The sequence below is a fragment of the Nilaparvata lugens genome, chromosome 6 (genome assembly GCF_014356525.2).
Source record: "Nilaparvata lugens isolate BPH chromosome 6, ASM1435652v1, whole genome shotgun sequence".
Lineage (NCBI taxonomy): Eukaryota > Metazoa > Arthropoda > Insecta > Hemiptera > Delphacidae > Nilaparvata > Nilaparvata lugens.
In genome coordinates this window covers 19,714,918-19,731,829 of record NC_052509.1, presented here as the reverse complement: position 1 = coordinate 19,731,829, position 16,912 = coordinate 19,714,918, and the positions used below count along the sequence as shown (strand labels likewise).

General features: G+C 32.8%; 1 protein-coding gene across 1 annotated transcript in view; it reads right to left on the bottom strand.

Annotated features, from left to right (window-relative positions):
• Window positions 1–298: 298 nt before the first annotated feature.
• LOC111054104 (discoidin domain-containing receptor 2) overlaps window positions 299–16,912 on the bottom strand; it is a 150,806-nt gene continuing 134,192 nt past the window's right edge. The window contains exons 14-17 of the mRNA XM_039431380.1: window positions 16,538–16,647; window positions 8,182–8,382; window positions 7,654–7,816; window positions 299–5,704 (exon numbers count right to left, since the gene is read on the bottom strand). Coding sequence (XP_039287314.1) covers window positions 5,405–5,704; window positions 7,654–7,816; window positions 8,182–8,382; window positions 16,538–16,647 — 774 coding nt within the window. The 3' untranslated portion in view covers window positions 299–5,404. The remainder of the gene's footprint in view (window positions 5,705–7,653; window positions 7,817–8,181; window positions 8,383–16,537; window positions 16,648–16,912) is intronic.

Genomic DNA, 16,912 nt, shown 5'->3' with positions numbered 1-16,912 from the left:
TGATCTGAGCCACTATCAATGATTTCCTGTTGAAAGGTTTTTCAGTTTATTGAAATAATCAAGTTATTAATACAACTAAGAGTTGAACTTTCATTTATAAAGTCTGGAATCAAAAACTTTCAAGTCTGGTTGAAATAACCGGTCTCACTAGAAGTTATTTGAAAAATCGCTAAAATCTTCAGATTTTGATAAAACGTGAAACTTGTTATAGTTGTGACATAATTGATAAATCTAAAAAATAAAATCTAGTTTTACATTAGAAACTTAACGTTGTTGTAATTTCCTGTTTTTAGCTTTCAGCTTGTTGTGATTATAATTATGCTCTACTAGCAAACATACAAAACTAAATACTGTAATTAGAAGTTTAGGCATCCCAAATTTTGCCTTGATAAATGATATTGGTTCGTAGATCATATTTACAAGAAATTAATGTAAATATACGAATAAACACTAGCCGATATCTGATTAGAAACAGAAAATCATACTTTGAATAACACAATAGTTATAATGATAGCCTCTATTCTATTCAACGATAATAATTAATTTGTAAAAATTCAATTATATTTTACGTGTAATTAATATATTTGAAAATATTTGTTGATCATTAATCAGAAAATGAATTGACTTAAATCATATATTAAGTTTTTTAATCTACTGTATTTAATCAATTATTGTGTTTTGTTTTCCTAATACCACCACAATAAGTCCAACTCTTCGTTGCACTAACTCAAGTTACTAGTTTTTGTAATTATTCTTTCACTGATAAAATAAGTTTAACTAGCAAATAATAGTTTAGTTACAAGGAGATAAACAATGTAAAAAGTCTGAAATAAAAAATATTTTAAGATTCTATGCGTTTTTTGATTTTACCGTTCCATGCCCAATCAACTGGTCGATTCCAAAAGCCTTGGCCTACAGTAAGTTATATAGTTACTGTACCTTGGCCTATTTGCATCATTTGGTTAGTAGATTATTAGGCTACTTATCACTAACTTTTGAGTTTATCTGCAAAATCGTGACAAAATATAGACATCGCAGTATCCCTGTTTGATTTTTTATATCGTCACCAGAAAATTCATAGCCTAGAGTTGGTCATCCATTTAATTTTTCTGTAATAATTTTAACCTAATCACCTCAGACTAATAAATAGGTTAAACCTTACTATAGGTTTCAACCACCATCAAAATATCGTTCCTTGTAACTACAAGAGTTCTTTAGGTTTTGATGATAAAAACTGAAACTTCCATACTTCAACATAATTTATTTTGTTCAAAATCTGAACATATAACTTACTTATACAATTTTACTCAACTATTAAAAACATAATCAATAATAAATTCATTCTATTACAGAAACTTTTTATTGTGAAACTAGAAAAACTTTGTATTCTATCACAGGGAACAAATAAAGAGCTTTTAGGATCCGTACTTTTTATAGTTTCACAAATTTAAATTGATTATTGAATCTACTATCATGAAACAATTTTTCTGTGTACTGTATGGCAATTAACAATCATTGTCATTATCAAGGAAATATTTTTTACTAGTATTGTATTACGCTAGTTACAATAACTAATTTCCAGTGTCTACAATGTGTCCAGTTGATCTACTCTCTGTTTGAAACATTGTAACAAACATGATGATTTGTTACTGTGAATTAGCAGTTGAAACCATTACTCAGATTTCCTATGAACCTATACCTGAATCGGTTTAATCAACTAGTTGTGTTATATTTTTAATTGTTAAGGCTATTTCAACTATAATCGATCAACTAAAATTGTGAATATTTTTCAATTAGGTACTTTTTTATTGCAATAAACTATATTTCTTAGTAGACCAATTTTCAACGTATCCCATGAAGGGATTTGAAAAAATTAAGGAAATGATAATACAAATGAATACCTTTCAACTGTGTGAAATAAGATAGTTTCAGACTTACTTCTAAAGTTCACTGCATTGTGAAATCTCAAAACTACCTACTCTGAGTTTGGTTGACTAGTAAAAGCGGTATAAAAGTTTAGGCTTGCACCTTGAATCACCTCGCCCGTTGGTCGAAGTTTGACCAAAGGCAATTTTATAATTTATCAATAATTTATTTCAACAGTCATTCCTCATTCATAAAAAATCCATCAATGATTTGCAAGAAATTGCAGCTTAGAAGACTATTATTATGAGAATGATTATCATTTGCGTCAAGAGTCAACAAGTTGTATGCAATTCATTAATACAAATCTATTTACAATTTCAAAATTATCTCTTATTCAAATACACAGTGGTATAGCGCATTGCATTAGAATTTTCTTATAAAAACCAACAGTTCATCAGAAACAAGGATCTAGTCTACCTGTACAATTGAAATTATCTATTCTAGTATATTAAAATTGCTGTTTTTCATTATTCGATCTGTATCATATTCAAGTTCAGCAGATAATATAGTATTAAATTATTATAATATATCCTTTTTTCTATACAGTATGATATATACGGTACTTTACAATGTTTGAAAATATCATCAATTCTCACCGCTTCTATGCACGATGTAATGAAATAAATTTGGTCATCCAATTGAACTTGTGAGTTTTCTACGTCAATATAAAAAATAACAAAATAAAAATATGAATTAACCCTGTAATCTAATAATTTTGCTTGGTATTCAGCATGTAATTTAAGTAGTTATTCTGAGGGAAATTATGCAGATATATATGGTATGCAAAATTTTTATCTGAATTAAAATTTATTAAAGTTGCATTTAAGGATCATTTTAATTATAATGATGATAGAATGGCAGCTTATTAATTAATTTCGTTGAGTACCAATATAGGATATGAGAACCAGAAACCTTCAGAATTATTTAATATCAAGAGCTAGAAATTTTGATTACCTAGTTACTGAATGGGCTAATACATATTAGAGGTGGCTATGGCTAGGCCCAATATTACATGTTTTGAAATCAAAAGAATATGAATGATAGATTAGAATTCATATTTTTGCTATAGGCCAACATTTATTTGCGATTGAGAGCTCTTCTTTAATTTTTATCACAATAGTAATCTAAAACTAATAAGTTTTATTATTTGCTTCAATATATTGAATAACATTTTTTCTAATAATCTATAGCACATTAGTAGCTACTAATGTAGTATTATAATGAATTATCAAATTAGGTTATTTCAATTTCAGTATTATACAGACTATTTGAATTAGTTTTAGGGTTTCACAATAGTAAAATTACCTTTTTTCAAAAGGGTCTCGTGAATATATTAGTCTTGTATTTCAAGTAAATTATTGCTTATTGTAAGTTAGTACAGCGTTCTACTATCCCGTTTCCATGGCCCTGATGACAATTCACCCTTACTTATGCTAGTAATAAAAGCATCAATAGTTTGATTTCACTCCTCAAAAAACTTGATAGCATCAGATTAACATCCCATTGAATAAAAGTCATTATGAAAAATATGCCTACAACGATGTTGAAAACAGTGTTATAAATGCTATTGGATGTAACTTTATTCATTTGACATATTTTAATTGGTAATTCACTTTTTAAGAAGCCCACTCGCGGTAGAAATATTAAAATACCCACTCTACAATCAAAATCTAAAACTTGAAAAGCAGAATAAAGCTTGAATTCTAAAACTGAAAAATTCCAATCCTCACTTACACGATGTCATGAGGTACTAGTTATAGATTGTTAAGTAGGCCTATCTAGTGCAAGCTTGCAAGCTGTATTCGATCTGTATTTCATATCGTAATCAATTTGACTGATAAAACTATTAAATTATAAATGTTAAAAAATTATCGACTTCAGCAGAGGAAAAAATAATACACGGTTTTGTGATGGAAAAAACACATACTTCACAGATTTCCATCTTGAATCAATATTGAATTCTTATAAAATTTCCTGGAACCATCATATTTCCAAATCTGTGGTACAAAATACTCTTTTCAGTAGAAAACATTTCACATTAAATGCAGTATCACAATATCATTGTTCACTTATATCACAAAATAATAACTTTCAAAAATCTAATTAAAAACCTTAATGATTTTACTCAATGCTGATTGACAATAATTATTCCTATATTCCAGAGATCTTGACTGTGTACAATTAAATTCACAATACTTGGGTAATATATTTTTTCCTCAAATATTTTCAAAAAATCATTCATCCATTTATCCACATAAATTTATGGTACCTATTGATAATAGAAAATATATGTAATTGGATTCACCAATTTAATAACTCCACTAAAAGTATTTGATATATACTTTTTATAAATTCGTTGAAGAATATTACGTTGTTTCTTTATTTACATTTCTACAATAGTTTTGTATGTACACTAATCAAGTAATTACAAAGCATTATTGAAAGGTGTCGAGACCAATGATAGGTAAAGAAGAGTAAGGCCTCAGGAGTTTTTCTATATTTAAGTGGATATTACTAACTTTCTGTACAATTAACCCTATTAGTGATTAATATTACATAAACATTTATTGTGCAAGACGACATTATAGCTTTTGTTTATAACCCTATAGTATCATGGATTTGTCTTGAATAAGCCGTTATCTTAAGGGAGCTTTATCCCGAAGCAACCTATTATGATGGTCTTCATCGAATGCTTCAAACTGAGGTTTGAATTCTTAGGTTGAATGATTCCCTACTGGTATTTCGCTACATATAATGTTCGTATTTGATACTTCATGGCTCATTTCTCTATATTCATTATTCTTTCAAAATATTTATTTCTATTTTGAACAATGTGGAACTATGAATGATACCGTATGCCTACTGTCGTTTATTTTAGTGGAATAAATTCTGAATTATCGAAGCACTAAACAGTTTTTTTGAAACGCTAAAATGTGTTTTGGAGCTCCGGCCCCAAAAATTTATGCAGTCTGCTTATCTGCAGCTCCTTCCCCCCCCCCTGTGTTAGGCCCATCTTCCTGGGCTAGTCAAATTTCGACACTTTGAAATAATCTCAAGAGAGCCAGCATTCGATATTGCAAAGCCCAGCTTTGAAATAAAATTTCTTTGGGCAATCATATATTAGTGGAATAAATATTGAATTAAACTCGGAGACCATTTGATATCGCAAAAATACAGTATTGAATACAAGTATTTCTTGAAAAACTAAATCAATGGAATCTGGAATGAACCCAGAATATTTATTTATACATTGATAAATAGGTTACAATATCATTCTCAACTATGAATTATTGGGAAAGGAACAATAGACTTAAAGCCCAAAACTGCATTCCATTAATCTTCTATTCGATATTGTGGAAACCCCAGCATTGAAAAGTCTTCCTTATTACGTGACATAAACCCTTAATTGATTTTAGATACAATTCGATATTGCGAAAAATTGAGAATCGTCATAAGTATTTTTCTAAAATCGAGCAGCCTACGCGAGTGGAATGAACCCCGAATTTTTGCGCTGCAAAAACGTGGCCAGCTCGTTGAAGGTAGGTCGCTCATCGGGCTCCCTGCACCAGCACTGAGCCAGCAGATCGGCGACGTCCTTGGAGGCGGCGGCAGGGCGGGGCAACAGACAGAATGACTCGTCATCCTTGTGCAGATGTGACAGACTGCAGAGCACCTCGACGTCAGTCATGTCCTCGTAGGGAGTGTGCCGGCACAGCAGCAGGATCTCCCACAGAGTCACGCCGAACGCCCACACGTCACTCTTCGTCGTGTATCTCCCCTGAAAATTCGTCAAACCAGTTCAAACAAAACCTAACGATATATTACATTTTTTCGTTAGGCCTACTCTTGAATTTAAATAAACTAGTAGTTCGGTGAACAGTACAACTCGCTGTACTCACTAACATCACTACTCAGACACGCCCGCCTATTCACACACAAACACACTTACAAATTGGATTTAGAATATGATGATATATGCAATAGAATCAATCGGTGGAGGACGCTGAGAAATATAAGATATTCACACTTTTGAGCTAGGTTGCACGCTCGAAGAGATAAAAAATATGAAACTTGAAATCTGGGACTTGGTAAATAATCATAGAATTATAAAAAATTAAAAATTTTCAACATATCTGATGTATGAAACAAAACCGCCTTGGAACGCTGGAGAATAAAAGTTCCTTACACTTTTCAGCTACGATCCACGGTTGAAGAGATAAAAAATCTGAAACTTTAAATGTGGGACTTAGAAAAAATGATCGATTTCTAATTTTTTTCAAATTTTGAACATACGATATATGAAATAAGACCATTTTGGAGCGCTGAAGAATAAAGGTCCTCTACACTTTTGAGATCGGAAGCACGATTGAAAAGATAAAAAATCTGAAACTTGGATTGGGACTTTGAAAAATAATTCTAATTCCAAAAATAAAAAAAATCTGAACATGTGATACATGAAATAATGCCGCTTTGAAGCGCTGAGAAGAATGAGCCAAATTTGAACCTGATCCGATAAGTATTGAAAAGTCGATATTTAGGGAAAATTTTCCGAATGAAGGGCCACCATCTTGAAACGGGGATGAATTAAATTTTTTTAAATATGTACGTTTCTGCGCCTTGTCTCAAAGTATTTGTATACCAAATTTTATCCAAATCGGTCCATAACTGCGACTGTAACTGCGGTACAAACAAACAAAAACAAACAGACAAAAGCCGATTGACTTGAAACATATAATTCGCTTCGTTCATTCAAATATAAAAATCCAAGTACACTTTTTTAAAATTGATAAAAAAAGTTTAGATTTTTTCTCCCTAACGATTATCATTTTAATGTTCAACGTACGGCAATAACTGTTATTATAGCATTATTCATATTTTTAAAATGACTTCCTTTGGATGGCTTCCTCCTGGATTATAAGTCTGTTGGAGATTTCTCATTGATCGTTGCAAAGTTCATGTCGAATGGGATATTTCGGTTTCATCTAGAATATATTCTCTGTTTCAATTCAACCGCAATAATAATTTCTGTTTCAATTCAACTTAACCAATAATAAGCTGCTCGAGAGATTTGTGAGATATAGCTGCTCAAAAAAATATCGCAATGAGGATGAAAGCTATCTATAAGCAATAATTCGTCCTCATTCCGATTGGATTGAAATCTCCAACACAGATTTCAAAAATGTATTTGTGTTGGAGTGAGCCATGTTTAAAGGAAATATTTCCTTGAACAGCAATTGAAAAAAACTATGAATGTCATTTGCGTTTCTCAAATGGCATGTTTTGAAGTTTTGAAGAAATCAATTTTTTGACTTCCCTAACTTGTAGTTTTATGAATTTTAAAAGTTCCCGTTATTTTGGGAGTTGGGTCACTTGTAGTCTGTATAGGATACGCTATTAAATAACGTTCTCGGTATGAACAGATATAATTATTTTAGTTTTTGGTATAATTTTCAAAGAACGGTAGCAACAATTCTTTGAAAACTATTTCTCACGGTATAGGCCTATTGATATAATGTTCAATGTGATTGTTTTTTGAAAATATATTACTTGTCTGAGAACAAGTTATATTTAATTACAGGAATTTGATGCAGGTTTAGATTCGGAAATATAAGTGTGGAAAATTATATCTTGAAAAATTTTCAATTGAATGCTATGAAGCATTTCACCCAATGAAGGCCTACTTGAAATATGATATGTATTCTAGGTACATTGATTTCACCGACTCACCAAGTATATTGATTCCCACGCCATCCACCTGATTGGAAGCAACATTCCATTATCCATTTTATAATAATCGTTGACGTATAGTTCGTTGTCAGTTCCAAAATCGGATATTTTAATTTGATATGAATTACCAACTAAACAATTTCTGAAAAAGACAGAGTTGATTGTTTTTAAAGAACGAGTTAAAACAAGAAATTTATTTCAATTGTGATATGATCTAATAATAGAAGATATAACATTTAAATAGCCCCTATTTTCTATTACAGAATAACCTATATAGTTCTGTACCGTATAAGTTTCCTCACATTATTCTGTAATAATTTTCTCAAAGTTATCATTGATATGAATTGAAGAGATAAAGCATAGCTACATAGATTGATAGAAAGGCACTTTATCACAAAGGGTTTCAGTGATATAAGACTAAATAAATAATACAATATAATAAGAAAAAAGCAATTATTGGTGCAGGTTCAGGGCACACAGGGATCCCAAAATGATATTTGAAAAAATTAGACTTTTTGAATCTCTTACCTTATAGTTTTAGGGCTGAGAGTTTGCGTTTTCTCCACTGGTATAGTATTGTGACCCTTGAGAAACTGACATAGATCACCATGAGGAAGATATTCTAGTAAAACTGATATCGGGTTCTCGCCAAAACATACACCTAATACTCTCACAATATTCTCATCCTCTATGGCTGCTAATATTCTAACATCGCGTTCAAACTCCAATCTGGAAACAATCAGAATAGGAATGTTGGTACAAAAATCCACACATGAATAGCCTGATATCATTGAATAAGATTGTATTATTGTAGACAGAGCATGACAAATCAGGTTGTTTGAATAAGGAAGAAGGGACTTATCTCTTTATTTTGTACGTACCATGTGTAGTAAATTCCACTGCAATAGGACTCATAAATAACTAACAAAAGTACGGGTTTCCTTCAAAACTTATTGCACTCTTTCAAATTATTTATCTTTTTGTTGGGGTAATCGCTTTTCAACATCTTAATGTTTGTAATAACTTTATGAATTAGGTACATGAATATTTTTCCAATAGACTTCTTATATAGAATTCCTAATTAGCTGCGATCTAAACCCATAGAGAAAACATAGGTACCTATTCCTCTATTCTTACTCTATGAGAAAAACTGATACTGAGAAGTAATCAATAATCACTAACTAATATAGGCTGGATAAAATTATTGAGAAATCATACTGGAGGCTTACAAAACATAATTTTAGATTAATTGAAAGTATTTGCTTTTGTATTTTTTATAAAGAAGATCCATTTGTTGATAATTATCTGGACGCAGCTTTTTCGTGATATTTCCAAGCCATTTTCGCGTCTACTGAGAACTGGAATAGTGCTTAGAATCTATAGTTACATCTGGTAACACCTAATATTATTGCTGACGCTGTATTCCATTGTAATGCTCGATCATAGTACTTTTAGTCAGTCTACTGCCAAACTTCACCGAGAGCACTTCTCTCTTTTTCGATGTATATTTTATAATTATGTGTTTGAAAATAAAGTTTTCTTTTTAAAAAGGTGTTTGGTTACCCCAGAACTATAACTGGCGCCCGAACTACCTTCCTTACGTTTTTTCGAGGTTGTTCATTTAACAACAAGTTTTTTTCGATTCGCGATCTTTAATTTCGACTTCGTGAAAAATCCGGAAAACCAGTGAGTGAGGTGAACCCTTCAAGACAAGTTCTCTGCGTACCACACCTGCGACCTTCGAAGTTCAACCTGGCAGACAACGAAGACTCCTTCCACAAATTTGAGACGGAAGTAAAACTACCATCAACTGTAAGTACAGATGCGAACATTTTCTTCACTTCATCTTCTACACTCATTCGACCGTCAAAATTAGACCCTGTGATCATGTCAACCAAATCTATCCCGAAATATTTGCTGGACTATATTCCAAAATTCGATGGAACTTCCAATAAAATTCCAAAATTTATCAAATCTCTCCAAGACATTTTCAATCTGTATTGTAACGATAAAATTGAACAATCACAACGCGAAGAAAATCATTGGCTGTTATTTACTGCCGCCCTCCACAGTTTGGAAGGTGCTGCAGATGATGTTGTACAAAATTGCGAGTGTTCCAACTTAGCTGAACTTATTGAACTTTTAACGAAAAGCTTCTCTGATAAACGCACGGTCCCTGACCTAATAGCCGAAATTGCTGTAATGAAATCATTCCAATACGAACACCCCCTCGACTTCCTACAAAGACTCAGTGAAAAACGCACCAGAGTGGTGACCCGCTATAAGCTTGATGGTGTAACCGGGGATCTCCTGAAAAATCTTCTCGAACAACTCGATACAACTCTTGTCCGCACGCTCATTCACGGTGTTCATCCAACACTCGGAGCTCATCTTCAGGTATACAAACTCAAGAACTTGGACGACGCCCGCGATACCCTGCGCAGTGATTGTAGCATTGTTTTGAAACAATTAAAATGTGCAGAGCCCGTAAGTGACAAAAGTGCAGTGAGTGAAAAGCAAATCAATTCTCAGTTCCAACCGCGGAATTTCTTTCAACCGCAACCAGTGTTCAATCAATTCCGACAATTCTCTCCTCGGAATTTCCGCCAGCAACACTTCAATCAGAATCGATTACAGCAACCCTTCACTACTCAGAATCGGTTCCAACAACCTCATCAAATCCATTTTCAACAGCCTCAACATTCTAATTTCCAACAAAGTGTAGTTCCCTCTACCTCTACTTTTCAGCAGTCGCAATTTCAAAATTTCCAACCGAAATCTTTCAATAACTATTCTCGTAACTTTTCAAACGGAGCACGAAACATTCAACAGTCTCACAACTGGGACTCGCAGAATACTGTCTCCATGCGTACTGCTTCTACTAATAGAAATGCTAACAATTCGGCAAGAAACAATCCTTTCCAGGATCTTCACTATCTCGATGAATCAAATAATGATATCAATCAAGTAAATGCATCGACTCGTATTCAATTGTTGCAATCGCAACTCAACAATCTAACATCAGCTGTGAATGAAATGGCAGATCATTTTTTAGGGTGTGGCCCCAATCAGGCGGAAACCCCCCCATAGAGCTTGAATTGAATATTATTGATAAATCGCTACCCTATTTTGTCGATGATGTAAACAGAAAATGGCTTGTTGACACTGGATCGATGATGAATTATGTACATCCTGCAATTGTACCGCCAACTGTAACTAGATATAAGGAAAAATTTGTTGTAAAAACCCCGGCTGGTACAAGTGGTGGACATGAGTATATATTTTTTGGTCCATCCACATTATTTCCGAATCTTTCTAGAATTAAGATGTATATATATGATTTTTCCGACAGGTACGATATTCTTTTAGGTAATGAAACTATGCAACAACTCAAGGCCCATGTAAATTATGAGACTAATACGTTAGATTATGGCAACGTATCAAAACCGTTATTATCTGTAATTAATTCTAGTAGAAAACAAATTGAATTGAAACCTGGATTTAATGTAATAACTATCCCAGTTAGGTCTATTCCCACTGTAGGACAGGGATTACTTAAACCTATAAATAATTCTAACTATTGTATTGAAGAAGGTATAGTTGATATTGTTAATGGTGAATGTACTTGTATAGCTTTCTCTCATGAACTCATGACCATCAGTCCTGAACCCATGGAAATTGAGGAAGTAGAAACGATTCTTGACTCGCATAATGACTCAATGACCACACGTCCTGAAAATTTTGCATTGATAAAGAAATTGATCCATGAAACTTTACGAACTGACCACATGAATGACGAAGAAAAAAGAGAGATATACGATTTAATTATCAAATTCCCTGCGATAATAAAGCTTGATAATATTCCTCTTGGTTCAACAAACTTATTAAAACATAAGATCAATACTGTAGATGACAATCCTGTGTACACACGAAACTATAGGTACCCACAAATATTCAAGAAAGACGTACAAATCGAAATTGATAAACTGCTGCAAAATAAAATCATTCAACCCTCCAACTCTCCATACAATTCCCCAATATGGGTTGTTCCAAAAAAACTAGATGCTTCAGGAAAAAAGAAAATAAGAATGGTGATAGACTACAGGAAACTTAATGACAAGACGATAGCTGATAAATATCCTTTACCAAACATTGAAGATCTTTTCGGTAAAATTGGGAGAGCCACTTATTTCTCCACAATAGATTTGTACTCAGGTTTCCATCAAATCGAAATGGACCCAGAATCTGTTCCTAAAACTGCTTTTTCAACGGAAGATGGTCACTACGAGTTTCTTAGGCTCCCTTTCGGGCTGAAAAATGCACCCCCATTCTTTCAAAGAAATATGAATATATTGTTTGCTAAAATGCCGAATGTATTAGTATATATGGATGATATAATAGTATTCTCTGACAATTTGGAAGAACATTTGAAACATTTAAAATCTGTTTTCAAGAAACTACAAAATCACAATCTCAAAATACAGCTTGACAAAACAGAATTTTTCAAAAGAGAATTGTTATACCTTGGCCACATTGTTTCAGAACGCGGTATTCAACCCAACCCAGCCAAATTGCAGGCCATAAAGGATTTTAAAATACCTAAAACCGAAAAACAAATCAAACAATTCTTAGGGTTAACAGGCTACTATAGGAAAATGATACAGAACTATGCAAAAATCGCAAAACCTCTGACTCAGGCATTGAAAAAGGATGTAAAGATCGATATTAATAATACAGAATATGTAAATGCATTTGAGAAATTGAAAACAATGTTACAGAACAGTCCAATATTACAACTCCCTGATTTCTCTAAACAGTTCATTGTCACGACTGACGCGAGCAATTATGCTATAGGAGGGGTATTATCCCAAGTTTTTGAAGGAAAAGATCTACCAGTAGCGTATGCTTCGCGAACTTTGAATAAACATGAGATCAATCTCTCCACCATAGAAAAAGAGTTATTGGCTATTGTCTGGTGCTGTAAATATTTCAGACCTTATTTATACGGACGGAAGTTTCTCATTCAAACTGATCACAAGCCTCTCCAGTGGCTTCATAGCATCAAAGAACCGAACTCGAAACTCATTAGATGGAAACTATTATTAGAGGAATTTGATTTTGATATTATTTACATAAATGGGAAGACCAATTACGTAGCGGACGCTCTGTCTCGTCCTAATAATGTTAACATGATGGAAAATGAGGAAGATGATTTTTTAGGTTTTGAAGATGGCTTTCGCGGGTTTGCGAATATTGCTACTGACCCCCACGAAACTGGTCTAGAAGATGGCTTTCACGGTTTTGATAATAGTGCTCACGACCCTGATCATGAATTCGATGATATTAACGTGGACGAATTGCTGCGATTCAATACTCGTACTGAAGCTCCCTCCATAGACGTTAGTTCCCTTGATGAAATTCTCCAACAAATAGATAACCCGGCCGAAGGAACTGATAATGATGATATTATAGGTATTGATAATAGAAATGACGGCGTTGTAAATAATGATGCTAATGAAAACATTGTGCGTGATATTGATTATGAAAATGTTGTAAATAATAATGAAAATGGTAATGAACGTGAAGATGATAATAACAGTTTAGCCACAATACACTCTCAAGAGAGTTCAAACGAGCAAGTAACTATTGCTGATGACGATAAGATTCTGAATGTAGAACATAACCAATTAGTACTTGAACGAGGTGACCAACCCCCTCGCTTGATTAAGATTTTTGATAAAAATAGATTGATTATTTATTTTAGGAATGCTAATGATTACGATGACATGAAGGACAAATGTATAGAGTATTTGAAACCGAATACAAAGTATGGAGTTTTCTGCTCGCGTGCCGGAGCCCTATACGATGAGTATGAACGGATTTTTAACAATTTCAAGAACGTACTGCTAGAGACTTTTGATTCGATCAAACTTAAACGGTATAAAAGAATGAACTTAGATGTGACACAAAATGATGAACAAAAACAGGTAATCTCTAATTATCATGAGGGTAAAACATTCCACCGTGGTATCAATGAATCTTATAATCAAATACGACGTAAATATTACTGGCCATCAATGCTACAGGACGTGACTGGTTACATCAATAAATGTGCTGTTTGCTTAAAGGTTAAATATGACAGGAGACCCGTTCGAGTTGACTATAAAATCACACCAACTCCTGAAACACCGTTCGAAAAAATACAGATTGATTGCTTCCAATATGACAAAATAAAGTTTTTAACGATGACTGACTGTTTTTCCAAACGGCTAACGGTTCATCCAATAAAAAGTTTGAACCAAGTTGATATCCAAGAATGCTTAAACGACTATTTCTCTGCTTTCCCCATACCCAAAATTGTACAAATGGACAACGGACGTGAATTTGACAATGCAGGCTTACGTGATTTCCTGAGACTTTATGGCATTGAACCATATTACGTTACTCCCGGACACCCAGACTCGCAAGGTTTGGTAGAAAGGACTCATTCTACACTTATTGAAATTCTGAATGCCATTCAACTTGAAAATAAAACCAACACCACTGAAACTAATATGAAATTAGCGGTAATTGCCTTCAATAATACTCTAAACTCTACATTGAAAATGTCTCCTATGGAAATAACATATGGAATATCGAATAACCCTTTTGTAAACGGAATAACAGAGAGATTAGTAACTGAACAACTGTCCCAACAGTATCTTGAACGAGTCAACCTAGTGCATAAAATGATTAAGAATAAAATTGAAGAAGAAAAACAAAAACGTACTGAGAAATTGAATGTTAATCGTGAGAAGAATGTTGAAATTGAAAACGAGCCACACATAAAATCGACATTTAATAAGAAAACAAAACCGAAATTCATCAAAGTAAATTACGATACAACACAGCAATTAGCTAGGAATCCTAAAGCTATCCAAAAACGCCCTTTCAAATTGCACCCTAATAGAATGAAACGGCCTAAAAAACCGGTGAAGGGTAAGAAAAAGGATTTATTTGTTACAGGACGTGATGGTACTGCCCCTAATTCTCCTGTTGCTGGCCCCAGCAACGTCTTATAAGATGGTAGATTTGAGCAGAACATCTGGTATTGCTCCAATCAAGATACAGAATTCTCATATCATTAATGAAACTTTTACCTATGTTCATAATATTAATACTAGTTATTTACGTTTAGAATTAAGTAATATTGAAACATTTGTTGATTTTCTCGCTAAAAGAAATAATATTGATAAGAGTCGCTTAAGTATGATGAAATTGAATTTGAAATACACTAAGAATAAATTGAATGAGATTCAATCAGTTAATTATAGGCAGAAAAGAGGTCTTTTTAATGGTTTAGGATCCGCGATTTCGTGGATCACTGGGAACATGGATGCTGATGATAAGGAAAGATATGACAAAATTTTGCAGACAGTCCAATCTAATGAATATCATCTTAGTAACAATGTAGACAAGCAATTTGCTGTAAATCAGAAATTAATTAACGAATTCAATAATGAGATGAAAGTAATCAGAGCGAATAATCTAAAAATCAGCAATTACTTTAATTCTTTGTTCAATGAATCGAACCGAATGGAAATGAATCAGCAATCCTCTTTGTTATTCGACTCGCTCCTGCTTCTGAATAATAAAATATCTGACATTGTAACTAGTCTCGAATTTTGTAAATTGAAAATACTGCATTCTTCTATTATTTCTCATGATGATCTTTTTCTCCTACAAAAAAACTCAAATGTCAGCTTTATTTCAAATAAAATTAGTGTGTTATGGAAACTAAGCAAAGTACATTGTGGAATATTTAAAGACCATATTTCATATTTTGTGGACGTACCGCTATTGTCAACTGTTTATGAAACGTTTTTTCTATTGTCTTATCCTGTCATTGTCGGTAACGAAATTTTAACAACTATTGCACATCCTTCTTTTGTTCTTCGAAATGACAAATTATTTTCTGGAAATTGTGAACTCATTTATGATGATTATTATTGTAGTGAAGTAAGCGAACTTAATGATAAATGTATTGAGCAATTATTAAATGATAGGAATCTAGACGGATGTAGTAAGGTAGTTTTGAAAGACGGAGATTCTTTCATAAAATATGTAGAAATAGTTGATAGTTTTATATTATTTAATTTTAGTACATGTATGGTTCTGAATACTGATGTGAACAAGAATATTACTCTTTTTCTTAATAAGAAAACGCAATTGTTGAAAATTAATAGCTCAGAAACACTGATTGGTTACTACAAACCAAATATATTTTGGGAAAACGAAATTGTACTTCCAACTGAATTTGTAGAAAAAAAACGACTATCCAACTTCAACTTTGATCAAGTACATACTGCTAATATAAATTTTCAAAAACTTGATGTTCTAGATGAGTTACCTCTGACCGATAATCGAAACCTATGTATTATTCTATTGCTTATTTTTACTGTAATTTTATTGATTGTTATAATATTTCTCAAACGGCTGTTTATCTGGCACAAACTTTGTAACTTAATGTGTTGTAAATCTGAAGTTGAAAATGATACTGTACAGCATGAACCAGAACAAATATGCCCCAGACTACCATGTACTTAGTTTATAATACTTAAATATAATATATGTTTTTTATTTCTTTGAAGCTGAGGGCAGCTTCACTCTTAGGGGGGAGGAGTTACATCTGGTAACACCTAATATTATTGCTGACGCTGTATTCCATTGTAATGCTCGATCATAGTACTTTTAGTCAGTCTACTGCCAAACTTCACCGAGAGCACTTCTCTCTTTTTCGATGTATATTTTATAATTATGTGTTTGAAAATAAAGTTTTCTTTTTAAAAAGGTGTTTGGTTACCCCAGAACTATAACTTATGAATTGGAAATGATAGGTACTCACTTTTCGCTTTCTGTAGCATTGATAGGTAACGATTTGACAGCTACAAGGCGTTTTCCCAATGAAGGAGCTCCTCCATATTCTGATATTCCATCTGCTTCCGCCAAGTAAACCTTAAAAAGAAGACAGTAACAGACGTCACTTACAAGTTCATATTATTGTTACTAGTATTTGAAAGGGAATTACTAAAGAATAGTTTTATCTGCGAAAAATATTTTTCTACGATAGAAATTCAATTTGAAACAGTAGCCTATTGCACACCACACAAAGGATGAGAACCCTACAATTTTTCTATCAAGAATTAAGATTGATATTTTATTGAAATGGAATAATTTACAATCCTTATATAAACACCAATCAAGAGAATTATATAATGTT